This window comes from Scyliorhinus torazame, chromosome 18 (assembly GCF_047496885.1).
Source record: "Scyliorhinus torazame isolate Kashiwa2021f chromosome 18, sScyTor2.1, whole genome shotgun sequence".
In the NCBI taxonomy this organism is placed as follows: domain Eukaryota; kingdom Metazoa; phylum Chordata; class Chondrichthyes; order Carcharhiniformes; family Scyliorhinidae; genus Scyliorhinus; species Scyliorhinus torazame.
In genome coordinates, this window is record NC_092724.1 from 60,994,693 (window position 1) to 61,017,977 (window position 23,285).

Genomic DNA, 23,285 nt, shown 5'->3' on the forward strand with positions numbered 1-23,285 from the left:
GCGACATCTCCTGTGCCCGTAGCCTCTGGAACTCTACCAATCGGCTACGGACCTGCTGGAGTGTCGCTGATATCTCCCTCAGACTGTCCTGGCCGCACCCTAATGTCACCACCAGCTCCAGGAAAACCTCTTCCACAGGTTAAGCATCAGGCTGTGACCCAGCTGGGTCCTGGGATCCAGCAGATCTCCGACTGTTGTCTCACCTGGAGATTCCTGCCTCCACCTGATATACATCAGCAGGAGCGTGGTACTCACCAAACTGTGCCCCAGAAGCCTGACCACTAACATTTCCCACCAAGGTATCTGCGCTGGTGGAGGGTGAGGATGAGAGTTGTCTTCCTCGGAGCTCTCCTCAGATGTGTTCTACTGGGAGGCTGGAGAGGGGGCCTCCCAAGACGGGCCGCTGCCTTCGGCTGGAGGACATACGGGAGACTGGACATGTGGTCAGTGGGAGGGATGGGTCAGTCAGTAAGGCAATAACAATTTGACAGGTCCTCCAGGTGGGGCTCGGTGGTTCCTCACCTCTGCGAAATCCGCTAGCCTCCGCGTTGGTGACCGATCTGTCCTCAGCCACCCCAGTCACCTCCAAGGTCCGCTCAATGAAGGAGGTGAGGATTCTTATGTCCGGCACCCCACCGCAAGTCTGGGCCCTCTCTTGGCGACTGTGGGAGAGCTTTTCCTGAGGAGACACAGAGAGGGCATCATTAGCCACACACATGGTTCACAGTGGTGGGTGTAGGGGGGGGTTGTAGGAAGGGTTGCGGGGGGTTGAAGGGAGGGGTGGTGGAGAGAGGGTTGGGCGTCACATGGAAAGTTGGAGGGTGGATGCTCGCATGGGGCAGAAAGATCTTGGGGTTGGCGGGTGTTAAGTAATGGGTTAAGAGACATTGCAATTAGTTGTTTCATTTATGTTAAGTATCCATTAATTGACACTGATATGTAAAGGGGCTTCAGGTGGCCTCTGTCAGGTGATGTATAGTTAGAGTTTTGTGAAAAGGCTGTTGGAATGAAATAAATGTGTCTTTGTGAAAAAGGAACGGAACTTTAGACTCTTCATATCACAGCAGCTAAAACGTCTAACAATTGTTAGCAGAGGATGGTTGCTGTGTAAATGTGAAGGGTTGAAAGATACAACTTTTCCAGATCAAACCAAGGAGTGAGTGAGAAAAGCAAAAAAAAAGGGATATATGGCTGAACCGAGGATAAAGATGGCTGGATATGACTATCCTCCCTTATTTTCTGAAAGGGAATCGTACGACCAATGGAGAAGTGCAGTAGTTATGTGGATTAAGGTAACTGCTTTGGGAAAGAGAAAACAAGGTATGGCATTGGCTCTTTCTCTACCATATGGCAGTAAAATCCAAAACAAAGTGCTTTCTGAGCTGGAATTGGAAGAGTTAGACTCAGAAGAAGGTCTGGAGACTTTATTACATTATATGGATAAGATTTATAAGAAAGGTGACTTGTGCGTATGAAGCATGGTCGGATTTTGATAAGTTCCGGAAAATGGGGGATATTTCCATGGAAGACTATATAATGGAATTTGGCAGACTATATAAAAGGCTGCAGAAACACAACCTGGAATTTCCACAGTCTGTGTTGGCCTTTAAATTACTTGACTGTGCTAGAGTGAGCAGCATGGATAGGCTCCTGGTTTTGACAGGAGTTCAGTTTACTGATAAGGATACCTTATTAGAACAGATGACAGAAGCTTTACAAAAGTTTCTGGGGAAACATTCAATTCCGATGGCTCTGATGACCCAAATAGGTCAGCCTGCAACAAGGCAGAATATGGAAGATAAATCGTATGGCTACGAACAGGGCTCAAGACTATAGAAGGAGACAGAGACAAGGAAATTATGAAGACAGAAACCCAGTTAGAACCTACAATAGGAAGATGAACCCCAGAAATGCACGGGGCATGATAAATCGATGTTTCGATGTGACTCTCAATACCATTATGCTTTCAACTGTCCAACTCGTTATGATAGAGTGTTTGAAGCGACACATGACACGGAAGAGTCAGAAGAGGAAAAAGATAGTAACTAGAAAGAAGGCATTGTCCTATTGACAAACAGTTTTACGCCGGTAATGAGGGTGTTGGTTGCAGAATCCTTCAACTGTGCTGTATTGGACAGTGGCTGCACATCTACTGTGTGTGGAATTGACTGGTTAAAATGTTACCTGGACTCTTTGAATGCTGAAAATCGTAACAAGGTTAAGGAATTTGAAAGTTCCACAAGTTTCAGGTTTGGGGATGATAATACTCTGAAGTCACTGAAAAGAGTGGTGATCCCTGACAATATTGCCAGAGTGAATCATTTCATTAGCACGGATGTTGTATCAACTAAGATACCTTTGCTTCTGAGCAGACCGTCGATGAAGAAAGCACACACGAAACTGGATATGGAACAGGATAAGACAACAGTTTTTGGAAAGACGGTGGACTTACAATTTACACAGTCGGGACACTATTGTATTCCATTACTGACAAATAATATTTCAAGTAGAGTGGTTAAGGATGCATTAATGGCAGTTGAAAATGGAACTTTAGCTGATTAAAAAGCTTGTGGTATTAAAACTGCATAGGCAATTTGCACAACCGTCTCCTCGGAGGCTGAACAATGTATTAAAGGATGCAGGGGTAAGGGATGACGACTATACTAAACTGATAGAACAGGTTAGTGACCGCTGTGAAGTTTGTAGGAAGTACAGAAGGACATCAGCACGACCGATAGTAACCTTACTTTTGGCCAGGGATTTTAACAACATTGTGGCCACGGACCTTAAGATCTGGGATAAAGCAAATAATATATTTATTTTGTAGATTTAGCAACCAGATTTAGTCAATCAACGATTGTACGAAGTAAAGAAATGAGAGTAATTCTGGATCAAATCGTGGAAAAATGGATAGGGACAGGAATGGGTCCACCGGCAAAATTCCTTACGGACAATGGGGGAGAATTTGCTAATGATGAGTTTAGGGATATGTGTGAAAACATGAAGATCAGAGTTATGAATACGGCTGCAGAAAGCCCATTTAGTAATGGTGTCTGTGAAAGAAATCATGCTGTCATCGATGACATGCTTCGGAAAATTTTGGCAGATCGACCAAATTGCAGGCTAAATTCAGCTTTAACATGGGCAGTACATGCAAAGAATTCATTGCAGATGGTTGGGGGCTATAGTCCTTATCAATTAGTGTTTGGTAGAAATCCTAAAATTCCATCCATTTTGGATGACCAGCCTCCAGCTTGGGAGGGGACTACAATTAGCTCTAGTTTTGCTGAACATTTAAATGCATTACATAGCAGTAGAAAAGCTTTTTTGGAAGCAGAAGTCTCTGAAAGAATTCGCAGAGCTTTAAGACATAATGTACGGCCATCAGATGCCGTTTTTCAGCAAGGAGGCATGGTATACTATAAAAGAGACAATTCTAATGAATGGAAAGGCCCAGGGAAGATCATAGGCATAGATGGCAAAACAATTATTTTGCAACATGGTAATCAAACTGTTAGGGTACATTCATCAAGGATAATGGGTACAGATTACAAATTTTCAAATTTAGACAGAGCAGACAGACATGACGAGGAACCAGAGTCATCTGGTACGCATGTGTTACAGAACTATGAGGACCAATTAACTAATATAGACAGGGTTTCTGTGGAGGAACACAATACCTCTGATGAATTAGAACAGGCCATTTTTCCGAAAGGGCAACTGCCAAAAGTTGGTACAAAAGTGACATACTTGCCTGAAGGGTCTAGTCAATGGAAGGATGCAACTGTTATTAGTACAGCAGGGAAGGCCACTGGAAAGTATAAACATTGGTTGAACGTACAGCAATCAGGGGAAGGAGTCAAGACAATGGATTGGGAAAACGAAGTTCAAAAATGGAGGGCACAGAAACGCAGTGCCAGTTCAGATAGTACATTGGATAGTGAACAGGTCCGCAGGAAAAGGTCGAGAACTATTGAAAGGACATCCCACTGCAGATAGGAAAAATCAAGCAGTAGCAGTATAGAACAAGTTACCAGGTGGGAGAGGGGACGTAGTTTATCAAGATCTCGGAACATGAGTAAGACTACGAATACTAATAGGAGTAGAAGCTCACATGCACGTGAGATTTTGATGGCTTCAAATAAATTAGATGAAAAAGTTATCAAAGAAGCTAAACACCAAGAATTGCATAGTTGGGAGTGAATTTGGGGTATACACGGAAGTACCGGATAGGGGACAAAGAGCTCTATCCCACCGATGGATTTGCACGGAAAAGGTTCTTCCGGATGGAACTTATAAGGCAAAGGTCAGGCTTGTGGCAAGGGGATTTGAAGAAAACTTAGAAGATCAGGATTTAAGGGTAGATTCACCTATAGCAGGAAAGGGTATTTTAAAGTTCTTCTTGGCTCTATTAGCCACAAAGGCATGGGAATGCAAATCTATAGATATAAATGCTGCCTTTTTGCAGGGGCATCAGCTCATGAGACATTTTTCTCCGTCCTCCAAAAGAAGCAGCTAACACAGACAGGGTACTCTGGAAGTTGAACAAATGTGTATATGGATTAAATGATGCATCTAGAGTCTGGTATTTTTCGGTAAGGTCAGTTTTGGTAAAGTTAGGCTGTTGCTAATTGAAAGCAGATCCTGCAATGTTTTACTGGCACTATAAAGGAAATCTTTCTGTCATTTTTATGATGCATGTCGATGATTTCTTGTGGGGTGGGACTAGTGATTTTGAAGCTATTGCAATCTCTGGTTTGAGGAAAGAATTCAGGGTTGGAAGTCAGGCTTCCGGTGCATTTAAATATATTGGACTGGACATTGGACAGACTAAGTTAGGGGCAACTTTACATCAGCAATCTTATTTGGAAAGCATCAGCCCAATAGCAATTAGACGTGGCCGAGTTTCACAAAAAGACGCAATGGTTTCAAAGATAGAAAAAGAGCAACTGCGAAGTTTAATTGGGCAACTGAACTGGTTAGGTAGACAGACTAGACCGGACGCGAGTTTTGATGTCTTAGAATTGAGTACAAAAATAAATGATCCCAAAGTGGAAGACATAATAAGAGCAAATAAAGCATTGGCCAAACTAAAAATGCAGGAGTGTGTTTTGAAGTTCCCGGTTTTAGGTGACCTTAGGCACTTGAAACTCATAGTTTATAGTGATGCGTCCTACGCAAATTTATGTGATGGGGTTTCAAGCGCGGGAGGTTTTATAATTTTCCTTTTGAGGAACAATGGTAAATGTTGCCCGCTTGTGTGGGAAACAAAGAAAATAAGGAGAGTGGTAAAAAGCACTTTGGCTGCTGAGACGTTCAGCCTTGTACAGGCGGTGGATATGGCCTTTTATATAAGTCAGATATTGACAGAAATTTTGGGATTTGGGTAATATACCTATTGACTGTCACATTGACAATAAATCCCTGTGGGAAAACGTGCACTCTACAAAAAGTGTCAATGAAAAGAGGTTACGGATACACATCACAAGTTTGAAGCAGATGTTGGACAGAGGGGAAATAACAAAAATTAAATGGGTCGACAGGAGCTATCATCTGTCAGACTGTTTTACGAAATGAGGGGCGAGTTCACAGAAACTTTTGGATATTGTTAATGAAGGGCGCTTGTTTCTGTGACTGTTTTTTTTCTTTCTCGTCCAAACAAAAAAAAAAGGGGGGGGACATTGTGTGTTTTTGAGTTTCTTGAAATTTTGTTTTCACCTAATTTTTTTTTTCTCCAAGGAAGGGGAGACTGTTAAGTAATGGGTTAAGCGACATTGCAATTTGTTGTCTCATTTATGTTAAGTATCCATTAATTGACACTGATTATGTAAAGGGGCTTCAGGTGGCCTCTGTCAGGTGATGTCGAGTTTTGTGTAACGGCTGTTGGAATTAAATAAACGTGTGTTTGTGAAAAAGGAACAGAACTTTAGACTCTTCATATCACAGCAACTAAAACGTCTAACAGCGGGGTGGGGTTGTTGGTGTCTACTCACTCGTACTGCCAAGACCATTGACCTTTTTGGCACTGGAGGCCAGTCCTCCTGGTCACACTCCCGGTGCTCACAGTCACCGCCACCTCGTCCCAGGCAGCACTGACTAACCTTCCGGGACTCCCAGGGGAACAGGACAGCCTTCCTGGCCTCCACTGCATCTAGGAACCTGGCCAGATCTACATCCCCGAATCTTGTGGGGGGCTGTTCTCCTCAGTGTCATTGTTGCGAGCTGGCTGGGGTTGGCTGAGCAAGTGCAGTTCAAGTACTGTTTGACCTTGTTGGCGGAGGCTGGCGAGCCTTCGTTTGCGACGAGGAGCCCGTGAGGCCTCCAGGGTACTGGGTTCATTTTCGGCCTCGGGTGACTGTCTGTGTAGCGTTTGCGCTTCCTCCCAGTGTCTGCGTGTGTTTCCTCCGGGTGCTCCGGTTTCTTCCCACAGTCTAAAGGAGCGCAGGTTAGGTGGGTTGGCCATGCTAAATTGCCCTTCAAAAGTTAGTGGGTTACTGGGTTACAGGGATAGGGTGGAGGCGTGGCCTTAAATACGGTACACTTTCCAAGGGCTGGTGCAGGCTCAATGGGCCTTATGGCCTCCTTCTGCACTGTAAATTCTACCATTCTATGAATACCCCACAGGATTTTAAATGTTTTGAGCAAGTCATCTCTTACTCTTCTAAACTCTACTGGATACAAACTTAACCTCCAACTTTTCTTCATAAGACAATGTGCCCATCCCTGGTATTAGTCTAGTCATAGTCAATCCCTACAGTGGAGAAGGTGGCAATTCAGCCCATCGAGTCTGCACCAACCCTCTAAAAGATCACCCTACCTAGGCCTGCCTGATCCCATGAACCCCACCAAACATTTTGGACACTAAGCGGCAATTTAGCACGGCCGATCCACCTAACCTGCCCATCTTTGGAGTGTGGGAGGAAACCGGAGTACCCAGAGGAAACCCATGCAGACACGGGGAGAAAGTGCAAACTCCACACACAGTCACTCAAGGCCGGAATTGAACCCGGGTCCCTGGCGCCGTAAGTAAACCTTCTCGGAACTCTTCAAATGTATTTACATCGTTTCTGAAATAAGTAGACCAATGTTGTCCACAATACTATAGAGGTCTCAGCAATGCCATGTACAGCTGAAGCACAATCTCCCTACTGAGAGGCCATTCCGCGCGATGGGCCGAATGGCCTCATTCGGGGCACGAATTACTCTGTAATCATTTCCAAATCAGGACAGTGAGTGGCTTGGAGGAGAACTTCCAGGTGGTGGTTTGATTTCCCCAACAATAATTCTCCATCTCTTTTCGATTCATAGACTGCACAATCAGCAAAAAAGTATTTTAGTTTCTAAATGAGCGGACAGATTTTGGGATCAGACTTGCAGGAAAAGAGCAAACTCCCGAGCGTGTTGAGCTTTCTCCAGGAAGTTGGAATACCCTTCGCCACTCCCCCTGTCTACACTCGGGGTCTAAGGTCTCACATTCATGCCAATCCGGAGGATAGTCAGACCTACCTTGGAGCCGCCTCCTGTGGTCCCGCTGAACCCGAGTGTGGAGGTAACACTCCAGGCTACACCAGTGCCGAGACAGCACAAAAAAAAACAACTTCCTCTGGCCGATCTCATGTGACTAGGAAATTCCGAAACTCTGCCACGGGAATATTCAAATTGGTCAAATGTGTGTGCAAAGACAGTTTGGTGTGCATTCTGTACACGGCACAAAGGAATGCAAGTATCCGGCAACAGCAACCTCTAGGGAATCAACATTTCTACTGCTCTTAGCTGTCCTGCTTTTAGTTGGGCTGCTGCTGGTTTTACTGTTCTCAGCTGGCCTGCTGCTGGTTATACTGCTCTCAGCTGGCCTGCTGCTGGCTTTTCTGCTCTCAGCTGGCCTGCTGCTGGTTATACTGCTCTCAGCTGGCCTGCTGCTGGTTATACTGCTCTCAGCTGGCCTGCTGCTGGTTATACTGCTTTTAGCTGGTCTGCTGCTGGTTATACTGCTCTCAGCTGACCTGCTGCTGGTTATACTGCTCTCAGCTGGCTTGCTGCTGGTTATACTGCTCTCAGCTGGTCTGCTGCTGGCTTTTCTGCTCTCAGCTGGCCTGCTGCTGGTTATACTGCTCTCAGCTGGCCTGCTGCTGGTTATACTGCTCTCAGCTGCTGGTTATACTGCTCACAGCTGGTCTGCTGCTGGTTTTTCTGCTCCCAGCTGGCCTGCTGCTGGTTATACTGCTCTCAGCTGACCTGCTGCTGGTTATACTGCTCCCAGCTGGCCTGCTGCTGGTTATACTGCTCTCAGCTGGCCTGCTGCTGGTTATACTGCTCTCAGCTGCTGGTTATACTGCTCACAGCTGGTCTGCTGCTGGTTTTTCTGCTCCCAGCTGGCCTGCTGCTGGTTATACTGCTCTCAGCTGCCGGTTATACTGCTCTCAGCTGGCCTGCTGCCGGTTATACTGCTCTCAGCTGACCTGCTGCTGGTTATACTGCTCCCAGCTGGCCTGCTGCTGGTTATACTGCTCTCAGCTGGCCTGCTGCTGGTTATACTGCTCTCAGCTGCTGGTTATACTGCTCACAGCTGGTCTGCTGCTGGTTTTTCTGCTCCCAGCTGGCCTGCTGCTGGTTATACTGCTCTCAGCTGCTGGTTATACTGCTCACAGCTGGTCTGCTGCTGGTTTTTCTGCTCCCAGCTGGCCTGCTGCTGGTTATACTGCTCTCAGCTGCTGGTTATACTGCTCTCAGCTGGCTTGCTGCCGGTTATACTGCTCTCAGCTGGCTTGCTGCTGGTTATACTGCTCTCAGCTGGCCTGCTGCTGGTTATACTGCTCTCAGCTGGTCTGCTGCTGGTTATACTGCTCACAGCTGGTCTGCTGCTGGCTTTTCTGCTCACAGCTGGCCTGCTGCTGGTTATACTGCTCTCAGCTGCTGGTTATACTGCTCTCAGCTGGTCTGCTGCTGGTTATTCTGCTCTCAGCTGACCTGCTGCTGGTTATACTGCTCACAGTTGGCCTGCTACTGGTTAAACTGCTCTCAGCTGCTGGTTATTCTGCTCTCAGCTGGCCTGCTACTGGTTATACTGCTGTCAGCTGCTGGTTATACTGCTTTCTGCTGGTTAAACTGCTCTCAGCTGGTCTGCTGTTGGTTATACTGCTCTCAGCTGGCCTGCTGCTGGTAATACTGCTCTAGCTGCCCTGCTGCTGGTGTGGGCAAACTAGAATCAAATGCCTATCTATCACTGGAAGTGAGTTCCTGATCATTTTCCAGCAAGCTCAGCATTGACTGATATGCAAATCTGTGTCGGAGTCAGGTGACATCTTTATAGTACACGCTTGGATAGAGGGTACAGAAACTGGCCATTCGGCCCAGCCAGTTGATGTGCCATCAATTCACACAAAACGAGTAGTGAATGAAACTGTGGCTTTAATAAGCTAAACAGAAAGCCTCCTGGCCACTGATCCCGAACTGGGGTAGGGCCGGAGGTCAGCCCCCTTTATACCGAGCCCGAGGGGAGGCGGAGCCATCAGGCAGTGGTTTACCACAATACATGTAGTACAGTAACAATTTACCACAATACATCTAATACACTAGCAGTGGTTTACCACATTCAACCTTCAACCCCTGTTAAAAAAAGAGTCCAGCGGGAGTGAAGTGGACTTAAAGGTCAAGTCTGTCGGGGGCTTTGACCTTCCGCTGTGATCGCCTCAGTCCCGGCTGTGGTGTGTGCACTGGTGTCGAGACCTTCGCGTCCTAGAGTGTGTTGTCGTCTTCTTCGCCCAGTAGTTGAGTCGGTGGAGGGAGGGAGTGGGGGGGGGGGGCGGTGTTGGGGCGGGGGTGGTGGTGATGGTCGCCAGTGGACTTGCGGGTGCCAAATCTTGAAGTAGCCGGGTAGTGGTGGAGGGAGACGGTATAGGATCGGGGGTGGCGGTGATGGTCGCTGGGGAACTGCAGGTGCCAAATCCCGGAGAGAGACTGTGTCCTGCCGCCTGTCATCCGTTCGTGAGGGGTCTCATTGGTGGCAGTGCACGGGAGCGACCGGATGGAATGGACCGCATGGGGGAGGACCTCCTGCCAGCGGGAGACTGGGAGACTTCTAGACCGTAGGGCCAGATGGACGGCCTTCCATACCGTTGCGTTCTCCCTCTGCACCTGTCCATTGCCCCAGGGGTTGTAGCTGGTCGTCGTGCTGCTTGAGGCGATGCCCTTGCTGTGCAGGAACTGACGCAACTCGTCGCTCATGAAGGAGGAACCCCGATCGCTATGGATGTAGGTGGGGGAAACCGAACAAGGTGAAGAGACTGTGCAGGGCCTTGATGACGGTGGCAGAGGTCAGAGGTCTGGAAGGCCGTCCTTCTGGCCTTACGGTTTAGAAGTCTCCCAATCTCCCGCTGGCAGGAGGTCCTTCCCGATGCGCTCCACTCCATCCGGTCGCTCCTGTGCACTACCACCAATGAGACCCCTCACGAACGGATGTTTGCCTTCTCCAGGAAGTCCACCTCTGGGGTCTTGCTCCCATCCTGGCTGACAGTCCCAGGGCCCGTCCTCCTCCGGAAGCATGCGAGGAGTCATAAATCTGACCCCCTCGTCGAGAAGGTCCTGCTCCTCCATGCCAACCCATAATATGCCTACATGGCACATCATGACGGTGTGCAGGGCATGGGATGGCAAAGGGGAAGCGTGAGTACTCGTCAACAACCTTGAGGAAGTACACGTTACGTAAGTGGAGGGGAGGTTCCCTATGAAGTCGATGCTGAGGCGCTCAAAGGGGCGGGAGGCCTTTACCAGGTGCGCTCTGTCGGGCCGATAGAAGTGCGGTTTGCACTCCGCGCAGACCTGGCAGTCCCTGGTCATGATCCTGACCTCCTCGATGGAGTAAGGCAGGTTGCGCGCCTTGATAAAATGAAAAAATGGATGACCCCCGGTTGACAGATGTCATTGTGGAGGGCCCGAAGTCGGTCTACTTGTGCGCTGGCGCATGTACCGCGGGATAGGGCATCTGGGGGCTCACTGGGCATAATAAGAGAAGAACCCCAGGCATCTCTTCAGGGCCTTGGGGCAGTGGGGTAGGGGAAGTTCCAGGAGGGGGCGCATGCGGTCGGGGGAGGGCCCTAGGACCCCGTTTTCCACAACGTTGCCAAGGGTGGCTAGGCGGGTTGTGCAGAAAACGCATTGCTCCTTATTGTATGTGAGGTTAAGGAGCTTAGCGGTGTGGAGGAAATGCCGGAGGTTTGCGTCATGGTCCTGCTGGTCATGGCCGCAGATGATGACATTATCTAGGTACGGGAACGTGGCCCGCAGTCCGTGCTGGTCAAACATTCGGTCCATTTCTCTCTGTAAGACCGTATCCCCATTGGTGACGCCGAAGGGAACCCTGAGGAAGTGGTAGGGACGGCCATCTGCCTCGAAGGCAGTGTATTGGCGGTCCTCCGGGTGGCTAGGGAGCTGGTGGTCTGCGGACATCAAGTCAACAGTGGAGAAGACTCAATACTGCGCAATCTGATTGACCATGTCAGATATGCGGGGGAGTGGGTACGGGTCGAGCTGCGTGTACCGGTTGATGGTCTGACTGTAGTCAATGACCATCCGGTGCGTCTCCCAGTCTTGACGACCACCACTTGGGCTCTCCAGGGGCTGGTACTAGCCTCAATGATCCCCTCTCGTAGGTGTCGCTGGACCTCCACCTGATAAAGGCCCTGTCCCGGGCACTGCATCGTCTGCTCTGAGTGGCGACGGGCTTATAGTCCGGGGTGAGGTTAGCGAAGTGGGGCAACCTTGAGGGTCGCGAGGCTTCAGACGGTGAGTGGGGGAAGGGGTCCACCGAACTTTAAGGTAAGGCTTTGGAGGTGGCACCGAAAGTCAAGCCCCAGTAATAGAGCAGCGCAGAGATGGGGGAGGACATAGAGCTTAAAGTTAGTGTACTCTATGTCTTGTACCGAAAGGGTCGCGACACAGTACCCCTGGATTTCTACGGAATGTGATCCGGAAGCCAGGGAGATTTTCTGGGTTGCGGGTAAAATTGGGAGGGAGCAGCGCCTTGCCGTTTCTGAGTGGATAAACCTGTGTGTGCTCCCGGAGTCAAAGAGGCAGGCCGTCTCGTACCCGTTGATCCCCACAGTCATCGTGGATTTCGTGAGATGATGAGGTCGAGACTGGTCGAGTGTGATGGAGGCGGGCTTCGGAAGGTGGTGGGTGGGCCGGTCGGAGGTAACGGTGGCCAGCGTACGACCGGGTGAGCAGGGGTCCCGGGAGGCGGTGGAGTGGTTCCAAAATGGCGGCCCCCATGGGTCGCACGTGGCAGGTGGCATCGAACGTGGCGTCAAAGATGGCGGCCCCCATGGGGTCGCGTGTGGCGGGTGGAATCAAAGATGGCGGCGAAGATGGCGGCCCCCACGGGTCGCACATGGCAGGTGGCAGCGAAGATGGGGGCGGTCCCGACAGACACCAGGCAGCGCTGCTGGGCCTAGGAACTTTAGGGACAGGTCGGGCCTGGCAGGCTTTGGCGAAGTGGCCCTTCCTCCAACACCCGTTGCAAATCGCGTTCCGTGCAGTGCAGCGTTGTCTGCGGTGCTTACCCTGGCCGCAAAAGTAGCATTTCGGGCTTCCGGCGTTGGCGGGCTGCTGCGCAGCACAGGCGCCACACTTGAGTCGGGTGATGGCAGCGCCCACTATGTCCACGAGGGTGCCGCATGGTCGGAGGTGTAGACCTCCATGTTCTGGAAAGCCACTTCCAGGAAGGTTGAGAGCTGCACTGTCTCTGGGAGGCCGAGTGTACCCCCTTGTAGCAAGCGCTGGTGGATGTAATTGGATTTAATGCCTGCGACATAGGGGTCCCTGATCAGCAGCTCCATGTGTTGGATAGCCGATACCACCTGGCAAGCACCGTTCCGGCCGAATACCCGCAAGACACGCAGGAATTCGGCTTGTGATTCTCCGAGGCGTTGTTGCCTGACGTACACCTCGTTTACTGACTTTACATATTGTCCCTTCAGCATTTTCGCCTCCGTATACGAGGGGGCGTCTCTGATAAGAAGGAAAACTTGCGGGCTCACCCGTGCGTTGAGTATTTGAAGCTTTTGGAGGTTGGTGACGTCGTCGGTGGAGGATCCGAGGTAAGCTTCGAAGCAGCTTAGCCAGTGGTCGAATGTCGCAGTGGCGTCTGCTGCTTGTGGGTCCAGCTCCAGGCGATCAGGCTTGAGTGATGAATTCATCTTAAAAGTTTAGCTTATTAAATTGATGTGCCATCAATTAACACGACGAGTAGTGAACAAAACTGTGGCTTTAATAAGCTAAACAGAGAGCCTCCTGGCCACTGATCCCGAACTGGGGCAGGGCCGGTGGTCAGCCACCTTTATCATAGAATTTACAGAGCAGAAGGAGGCCATTCAGCCCATCGAGTCTGCACCGGCTCTTGGAAAGAGCACCCTACCCAAGGTCAACACCGCCACCCTATCCCCATAACCCAGCAACCCCACCCAACACTAAGGGCAATTTTGGACACTAAGGGCAATTTATCATGGCCAATCCACCTAACCTGCACATCTTTGGACTGTGGGAGGAAACCGGAGCGGCCGGAGGAAACCCACGCACACACGGGGAGGATGTGCAGACTCCGCACAGACAGTGACCCAAGCCGGAATCGAACCTGGGACCTGGAGCTGTGAAGCAACTGTGCTAACCAGTTCATTAATATATTTCACGTTCTAGATGTTTTTCTATTTTCTCATTTGTAGGGATTTCATTATTTTTTCGACTGCCATTGTCATACTGACTAGTCTCTAATTCCTTGGTTCTAGTCTATTTACCCTCATAAATGTAATTGACATTAGTTATCCACCAGTCCTCTGGCTCTACTTTTTTTCTGTGTTTTTTAAACAAATTTCAATTTAAGGGACAATTTTAGCGTGACCAATTCATCTCCCCTGCACATCTTTGAGTTGTGGGGGTGAGACCCACGCAGTCACGGGGAGAATGTGCAAGCTCCACACGGACAGTGACCCGGGGCCGGGACCAAAACCGGGTCCTCGGTGCTGTGAGGCAGCAGTGCTAACCACTGTGCCACCGTGCCACACCATGCTCTATTTTTGTTCTAAGAATTATTGAATGAGTAATAGTGAACCTGTTATTTCTTCTCTAGTGTAATAACTGTCAAGGTCAGTCTTCCAATAACAAAACCCTTCATTGCATTCACGAAAAGGGCTGCTGTCACAGCTTACAACACATGTAAATCGCTTATTGTCACAAGTAGGCTTCAAATGAAGTTACTGTGAAAAGCCCCTAGTCGCCACATTCTGGCGCCTGTTCGGGGAGGCTGGTACGTGAATTGAACCGTGCTGCTGGCCTGCCTTGGTCTGCTTTCAAAGCCAGCGATTTAGCCCTGTGCTAAACCAGCTCCACCATGCGTCCAAGCCCAGGGACCTACAAAGAGGCTTGTCCGTTTTCTCCGATATGACTTCAGGGACCAAACTGGAGCCATTGCCGAAGCTCCTCACATTTATTCGGTCGCCTGTCTTAAATATTCTTTCAGATCTCACAGAGTCATAATTTATTTTCTGCTTCTCTTGTTGGGATTCCACCCTTCCGCCAGGTTTAGGAATAGTAGGTTTAATCTCTGCATAGCTGTCGTCCCCATTAACAGTTCCACTGGGGCAATTCCTGTTGCAGTATGAGGTGTGGTCCTCTCATCGAATGAAAATGGGGCCAATTTGGTCTCTATGGCTGCTGCCAGGTGCTTTTACAAGCCGATTTTATAATAATAATAATCTTTATCTTTATTGTCACAGTAGGCTTACATTAACACTGCAATGAAGTTACTGTGAAAAGGACTGCACTGCCCACTCTGCCAGCCCATTTGACAATGGGCGATAAGGTGCTGTTCTCATATGTCTCATACCATTGGATTATATAAAGGCCTGGAACTGCCCGCTGGTGAAGGCAGTGCCATTATCAGAAACCAGGACTTCTGGTATGCCTTGTGTGCAAAACCTCTGTTGTAGTTTATCGCTGATAGTGTGGGAGGACGTGGAGCCCAGACGGTGTATCTCCTATCATTGCGTCGGAGGGCAGCACAGTGGCGCAGTGATTAGCTCTGCTGCCTCACGGGTTCGATCGGGTCCCAGGTTCGATCCCAGCTCTGGGTCACTTTACGTGTGGAGTTTGCACATTCTCCCCATGTTTGCGTGGGTTTCGCCCCCACATCCCAAAAGAGGTGCAGGGTAGGTGGATTGGCCACGCTAAATTGCCCCTTAATTGGAAAAAATAATTGGCTACTCTAAAAATTATTATTTTTTTAAACAAAATTTTGAGTGTGCGTCTACCAGGATCAAAAACATAGAAGCCAGAAAAGGCCCAACAAGGTCCATGTGCTGTTTCTTATAATGTGGAGATGCCGGCGTTGGACTGGGGTGAGCACAGTACGAAGTCTTACAACACCAGGTTAAAGTCCAACAGGTTTGTTTCGATGTCACTAGCTTTCGGAGCGCTGCTCCTTCCTCAGGTGAATGAAGAGGTCTGTTCCAGAAACACATATATAGACAAATTCAAAGATGCCAAACAATGCTAGGAATGCGAGCATTAGCAGGTGATTAAATCTTTACAGATCCAGAGATGGGGTAACCCCAGGTTAAAGAGGTGTGAATTGTACCAAGCCGGGACAGTTGGTAGGATTTCGCAGGCCAGATGGTGGGGGATGAATGTAATGCGACATGAATCCCAGGTCCCGGTTGAGGCCGCACTCGTGTGCGGAACTTGGCTATAAGTTTCTGCTCGGCGATTCTGCGTTGTCGCGGGTCCTGAAGGCCGCCTTGGAGAACGCTTACCCGGAGATCAGAGGCTGAATGCCCTTGACTGCTGAAGTGTTCCCCGACTGGAAGGGAACATTCCTGCCTGGTGATTGTTGTGCGATGTCCGTTCATTCGTTGTCGCAGCGCCTGCATGGTCTCGCCAATGTACCACGCTTCGGGACATCCCTTCCTGCAGCGTATTAGGTAGACAACGTTGGCCGAGTCGCACGAGTATGTACCGCGTACCTGGTGGGTGGTGTTCTCACGTGTAATAGTGGTATCCATGTCGATGATCTGGCACGTCTTGCAGAGATTGCCATGACAGGGTTGTGTGGTGTCATGGTCACTGTTCTGAAGACTGGGTAGTTTGCTGCAAACAATGGTTCGTTTGAGGTCGCGCGGTTGTTTGAAGGCAAGTAGTGGGGGTGTGGGGATGACCTTGGCAAGATGTTCATCGTCATCAATGACGTGTTGAAGGCTGTGAAGAAGATGACGTAGTTTCTCTGCTCCGGGGAAGTACTGGACGACGAAGGGTATTCTGTCGGTTGTGTCCCATGTTTGTCTTCTGAGGAGGTCGGTCCGGTTTTTCGCTGTGGCAATGGGATATACAGGATCTGCTCAGACGAGGAGCAGCGTAACAGACATCTACAGACGTTGAAAGATGCCCTCGTACGAACGGGATATGGCACTCGACTCATCGATCGACAGTTCCAATGCGCCACAGCGAAAAACTGGACCGACCTCCTCAGAAGACAAACATGGGACACAACCGACAGAATACCCTTTGTCGTCCAGTACTTCCCCGGAGCAGAGAAACTACGTCATCTTCTTCACAGCCTTCAACACGTCATTGATGACGATGAACATCTTGCCAAGGTCATCCCCACACCCCCACTACTTGCCTTCAAACAACCGCGCAACCTCAAACGAACCATTGTTTGCAGCAAACTACCCAGTCTTCAGAACAGTGACCATGACATGGATACCACTATTACACGTGAGAACACCACCCACCACGTACGCGGTACATACTCGTGCGACTCGGCCAACGTTGTCTACCTAATACGCTGCAGGAAGGGATGTCCCGAAGCGTGGTACATTGGCGAGACCATGCAGACGCTGCGACAACGAATGAATGGACATCGCGCAACAATCACCAGGCAGGAATGTTCCCTTCCAGTCGGGGAACACTTCAGCAGTCAAGGGCATTCAGCCTCTGATCTCCGGGTAAGCGTTCTCCAAGGCGGCCTTCAGGACCCGCGACAACGCAGAATCGCCGAGCAGAAACTTATAGCCAAGTTCCGCACACATGAGTGCGGCCTCAACCGGGACCTGGGATTCATGTCGCATTACATTCATCCCCCACCATCTGGCCTGCGAAATCCTACCAACTGTCCTGGCTTGGTACAATTCACACCTCTTTAACCTGGGGTTACCCCATCTCTGGATCTGTAAAGATTTAATCACCTGCTAATGCTCGCATTCCTAGCATTGTTTGGCATCTTTGAATTTGTCTATATATGTGTTTCTGGAACAGACCTCTTCATTCACCTGAGGAAGGAGCAGCGCTCCGAAAGCTAGTGACATCGAAACAAACCTGTTGGACTTTAACCTGGTGTTGTAAGACTTCGTACTGTTTCTTATAGACCACAAACAGAGGCTATTTGGCTTATTATACCTGTCTTTGAAAGAATGTTCCAATTGTCCCACTCTCTGCTACTTCCTCATAGCCCTGAATAAGGGAAGTCTGAGAAAAGCTAATTGACCCCATTCTTTTCATATTTCAATGCACTCACTTTGCCTTCAACAATATCCTTTCATTTTCTTAGCTCCGATATCACCCAATAGTAAAAAAAACTACAGAAACTGTATCTGATCTAGGTGCCACTCAATGCGTCAAAATGCAAAGTAAATTTATCAATCTCAAGACGTGCTGGGGTATCTTCATCTCTTGGGCATTAATCTGACAGAATATCCGACCTTCACACAATCTGTTTGGGAAATGCAAAGAGATGGGGCTATACGACAGACGGACAATCCATTCTTCCCATTTGCTCTCAGGCAGTGAAGATGGAAGTCTATCCTCTTCCTCTCATGGTATATTCTTCCTTCAATATGTATTGGATAATTCGGAACTGTGTGAGTTGTTTGTAAATCAAGTTGATGAAGTACCAGGATTCAGTGAACTGAACAAGAATCCTATATCACAGCAGTGAGCCCGAACGACAAGAAGTTGAAGTACCCTTGTTACAGTTATCCAAATTCCAGTTACAGGAAACTTAAAACAAAATCTTAATGTTTCTAAAATGTCCTAATATTTGACAGCAGTTTAGTAGAGGTGTGAAAATCAATAAGTTGATTTAGCACACAGCAACGTATTGAGCGATATGTGAGCAGGCAGGTCTTTGACCTGAGCCCAATCAACCTCAACAGAGCAGTGGTATTGCTTCTCGGCCTTTTGGCTAAGAGGAGTGTGAGGTCAGGTGCAATGCCTGGATCTGGTATGTCTCTCTTGTGGGGACCATGAATTGGATTCAGTTTGATTTGGTTTTTGGAGCAGGCAAGGAGCTGGATTAGGCGTTTACCCCTGTCCACACTCTGAGCTCTGGCTTTGTAACTCTGATAAAGTAATTTTTAAAAATGTTTTTAAAAACCGGGTAGTGGTTGGGCAGTGCCATTGAGCGCTGACACTGGGTCTGAGGGGACGGAGGTAGAGAAAATCAAGCAGGGTCCAAATTGCTAACCACGATCCAATGGCACCTCTCGGGAACACTGGGGTGCAAAGCCAGAACAGGATGAGGAACCGGACACCATTCATCGTCCCACACATTCAAATGGCCGCAAGGGTGAGGCAACAGAAAGCAATTCAACTGTAAACCGGCAAAAGCTGAACCGCCTTCAGGAGAAGACAGGACAAAGTTGGTGCATTTTGTTTTCTGAAGCACTTCGATTGGAGGACATTTTAACCACGAAAAGAAAGAACAATAAGTTTTTTATTCTGAATATTTTTTATTTCCTGAAAATCGATCCACAGAAAATATTTTAAAATGTATATCATTTCTGAAGAGGAATGTTGAATAAAACATTGATCTAGCTCATCGATGTAGTTCGTAATTGTTTTTGTGAAAACGATAAAGCCACTGGAAATTTAAAGAACTCAGCGCTACTCCTAAATCCCAAGTTATTACCTTTTTTTCCTTTGTTTTCCCCAATTACTGTGAATTTACCATCCTATTTAATATTATTAGGGTGGGCAGCGCGGTGGCACAGTGGTTAGCACTGCTGCCTATGGCGCTGAGAACCTGGGTTCGAATCCCAACCCTGGCCACTGTCCGTGAGGAGTTTGCACATTCTCCCCGTGTCTGCGTGGGTTTCACCCCCGCAACCCAAAAGATGTGCAGGATAGGTGGATTGGCCATGCTAAATTGCCCCTTAATTGGAAAAAGTAATTGGGTACTCTAAATTCATAAAAATAAATTTTTTTAAAAAATAATATTATTAGAAATCTATAATAACCAACAGAAATAGTTGGGGGGGGGGGAGAAATGGAACAGCCCCCTGAAAACAGCCAGAGATTGTGACATGTGATTAACCGTTAAATAACCATTGCTTCTGCTGCATCAATTTTGTCTTACTTGAGCATTTCAATGTTTAACCCTTTCAGGTCCCACTCTTTCTGGCTGGGATTCTCCAGTCATCGGGATTCTCTGTGCCTGCTGGCAGCACACCCCCTGCCCGTGGGTTTCCCAGCGGCGTGGAATGTCTTTAATGGGAAATCCCATTGCCAAGCGATGTGAAGAGAGAATCCCCTGGCAGCGAACGGTCAAGAAACATGCGGCTAGGGGACATGAGAATCCCACCCATATTCTTGTAAAAATGTAGAAATTAATAGAGGGCATTATTCAGCCCATTCAGCTTGCTCCTCTATCTCTTTCACTCCCTAGTTAATCATTGTGAACGTGCCTCCCTACTCCATACTGTCCTTTGATTCTTTGCTCAACCCAAGAAGTGACCACTTGCTTTTGCTTTAATGGCCTCAGCCAAAACTGGCTCATGACAACATGCAAGAATGTCTTATTACAGCCCAAAGGCAAGTCGGTTCTGAATGAAACTGAACCTAGAGATCAGTTTTTGCTGTCAACCCTACCAAACACTCGAGCCTTCCTCTAGTCCCTCAACCAAGGAGCCATTCTTAAACTGTGTGCATAAATGGTCAGTGTGGGGCAACACCAGTGAACCAGATGTCATCCTTACTGATATTTACACATTTGTACATTTCTAGAGAGACCACTGACCGAGTTCAAAAGCATGAGTAATGAGAGATTTTCCATTCCCTACTCAGGGAGCGTAGGGCTAAATCGCTGGCTTTGAAAGCAGACCACGGCAGGCCAGCAGCATGGTTCAATTCACGTACCAGCCTCCCCGAACAGACGCCAGAATGTGGCGACTAGGGGCTTTTCACAGTAACTTCATTTGAAGCTGACATGTGACAATAAGCGATTTTTATTCATTTCATTTCATTGAGGCCAATGGAAGCCTCTCATCTCTCCCCTCACACAAGTTGGTCAACACAGGTTAACTCAGTAATAGATAATCTAGGCTGATGAGCGGGCCTAGATTGTGGCCTAGACGAGTGGCCCATCTCAGTGGGCCGCAAGATTGAAATCGGGTTGTTCAGTAACCATGACCCCATGAGTAAGGTTGGAAACATTTAATACATGCCGAATATTTCATAATGAATTATAGAAAATACTTAAACATTTCCAAATCAATACAACTGTCAACTTCAAATGTAAAAGCAGAAGAAATATTTACATTTTGATTGGACGCAGAGGGAGCGCACGGCTATCACAGTCAATGTTGTGTGCATTCAGCTAGCACCTCGTTTCACGTATCCTTGTTTTATATGTGTGTCACTTTAGTCATACCGGTAGGAAATAAAACTATGCTGGCTTTAATCTGCCAGCCCTGCGCCTGGGCAAAGGACCACAGAATGTCTCGTGGGCTGCACTCAGATCCATGATTGACCCCAGGCCGTAGGTTGCCCATCATTGGGTTAACTCAAGGGCTCAACTGTCAGGTCTGTCTATTTCATTGCGACGCCAGCCTATCCTTTAAACAATTAAGTCAACAACTGGCTTGTAAATAGGTTTTAAAGTACTCTTTTGGGGAGCTCTGCAAAATTACTACCAGTCTCCTCTAACTTTTCCCATTGAATAGAGCAAAGCCCAGTGATCTGACTGGAAGATTAAAAATAAATTACACTGGTCAGGGATTTCTGGGAATTCCCCTGTGCGTGCACACATACACACACACTGCTGATTGTCAATGTAAATGCAGTAGCTGACACCCTGCCAAGCTCTTCAGATATATTGCATTTGGCAAAAAGTAATCAGTTTTGTTTTGTTTATATATTCCTGAATCTTTATCAAAGCCCCTAAGTTGTGAGGATTGCTGACTTCCAAGTAGCAAATGGGTTGAATGCTGCATACTGGCAAGAATGATGGCCTGGAATATTGAAAATAGCACCACACTACTTAAATTTTGTGTTGCCCGATCACAAGGGAACATTCTTCCGAGAAATCTGCTTTCAATTGTAACTTCAACTCTTGGGATTGGCTACAATTAATGTAAAAATCAATGACAGACAGTAATGAGTCCATAATTCAAATGAGTAACTCAGCCATAATGACATTGCATAAACAGGGGATATTTTCAGGGAAGCCAGAAGTTCCTCATAATTGAGAGCCCATTATAAGCGAACAATCAGAAAACAGTAAGTAAAAATATTTAACTTCTCAAAAAGTGCAGTACGTTTTGCTTTATAATAGCAACATCCTCCACAGATTTCTAGACAAGAGGGTAGATTGCATAGTTAGCAATTCCACAGTTGTTGTTCCTGTCTTTGGCCATCTTGATGTAGCCTTTGTCACCCCACCACAGTCCAAAGCTGAGGGAAAAATATTAATGTTTGATTAAACTCTAGTCAAATTACGTCCGTTTACCACAAAAAATTACAAACACGAGACTTCCCAAAATATGCTGAGCTGGATTATAATTAATAGAGAAGGGGAGCAATTCAGATCCATTGGATCAATTCCTACCCAGTCCAGGAAGTTGACTTCCATTGCTCAGTAACGACACATGTAGCCTGACAAGGCAGTTGAGAAGAATGTTTTCTGGGCGATCATACACTCACAAGCTTTGCCTCCACTTTATGTAGGTATCCGGCATCTATTAGGTTATAGTCTATGCTGGTATTCTAACAGGTTGTGCTTAGAATGGACATTACACTTCACAATCCTAATTGAGATTGAGTTCTCAATCTTGACTATGAAACATGGCGAAAGTATTTGTGTTGGAGGAGATGTCACATAGATACAGGTACATGCCGATATTGAAGGGTAAATCTCAGGGCAGGAAAACCCCTTGGTTCTCAGAGCAAGCAGTATAAGAATAGTTTTAGCAGAAACCTCATTGGAGGTCACCTGGAGTGAGTGGAATACCAGAGAGAAAATGCATAAAGTGTCATTTTTAACTTCAACAGGAATGAAAAACCAATGCTAGATGATGCAGTTGCCTGTTACAATCTCCCAATCTTTTCATTAAAGTCAATAATGTTGTTTTTCATAAATTTAGAGTACCCAATTAATTTCTCTTCAATTAAGGGGCAATTTAGCATGGCCAATTCACCTACCCTGCACATCTGGACAGACACTGGGAGAATGTGCAAACTCCACACAGACAGTGACCTGGGGCCGCGATCAAACTCGGGGTCTCAGCGCCGTGAGACAGCAGTGCTAACCAGTAGCGCCACTGTGCCTCCCTCTTAAAGACAATAATATTGGTTGAAATGTATAAACGGCAGCTGATTCAATGCTGCCAGTTTCCCACTGAAGATTACCCCCATCATTTTCTAATTGTATCACCAAGATTTTGCAATTTTGTTTTGTACTCTGATGTATTAGATTGGAGATATAAATCTTGTTTATTAAACAATTTCTCACTAGTGTTAAACATGCGTACATAAGAGTAAATTTCATGTTTATTCCTGTCTATATGTTGCATACATGTACATATATGGATGATTGTATGGACTCCAGGTTTAGGTATGAATACTTGGTTGGGGATTTTCAGAACTTTAGAGTCACTTTAGAACAGAGATGAGGAGAAATTTCTTCAGCCAGAGAGTGGTGGGTCTGTGGAATTCATTGCCACAGAGGGCGGTGGAGGCCGGGACGTTGAGTGTCTTTAAGACAGAAGTTGATAAATTCTTGATTTCTCGAGGAATTAAGGGCTATGGAGAGAGAGCGGGTAAATGGAGTTGAAATCAGCCATGATTGAATGGTGGAGTGGACTCGATGGGCCGAATGGCCTTACTTCCGCTCCTATGTCTTATGGTCTTAACTTTTTATGGCAGCAGTTGCACTTTTAAAATACCCAGAAAAGTGCAACTTTGAGACACAGTCCCGATTTCAAATCAAAGACCTTCTCAATGAACTCTCGGAAGTCCACAAGGGC

At 47.5% G+C, this 23,285-nt stretch overlaps 2 protein-coding genes across 4 annotated transcripts in view; both read right to left on the reverse strand.

Annotated features, from left to right (window-relative positions):
• The window catches only part of LOC140395244 (procathepsin L-like), a 77,112-nt gene extending 69,393 nt beyond the window's left edge, over positions 1–7,719 (reverse strand). The window contains exons 1-2 of one of the 3 annotated variants that reach the window (XM_072482797.1): positions 7,507–7,714; positions 523–679 (exon numbers count right to left, since the gene is read on the reverse strand). The gene's annotated coding sequence lies outside the window, so the exon portion shown is untranslated. Of the gene's footprint in view, positions 1–522; positions 680–7,506 lie in introns of all 3 variants that reach the window. The other 2 variants (XM_072482799.1, XM_072482796.1) reach the window with 2 other exon arrangements.
• A 12,741-nt stretch (positions 7,720–20,460) lies between these two features.
• The window catches only part of LOC140395245 (procathepsin L-like), a 57,395-nt gene continuing 54,570 nt past the window's right edge, over positions 20,461–23,285 (reverse strand). The window contains exon 8 of the mRNA XM_072482800.1: positions 20,461–21,714. Coding sequence (XP_072338901.1) covers positions 21,615–21,714 — 100 coding nt within the window. The 3' untranslated portion in view covers positions 20,461–21,614. The remainder of the gene's footprint in view (positions 21,715–23,285) is intronic.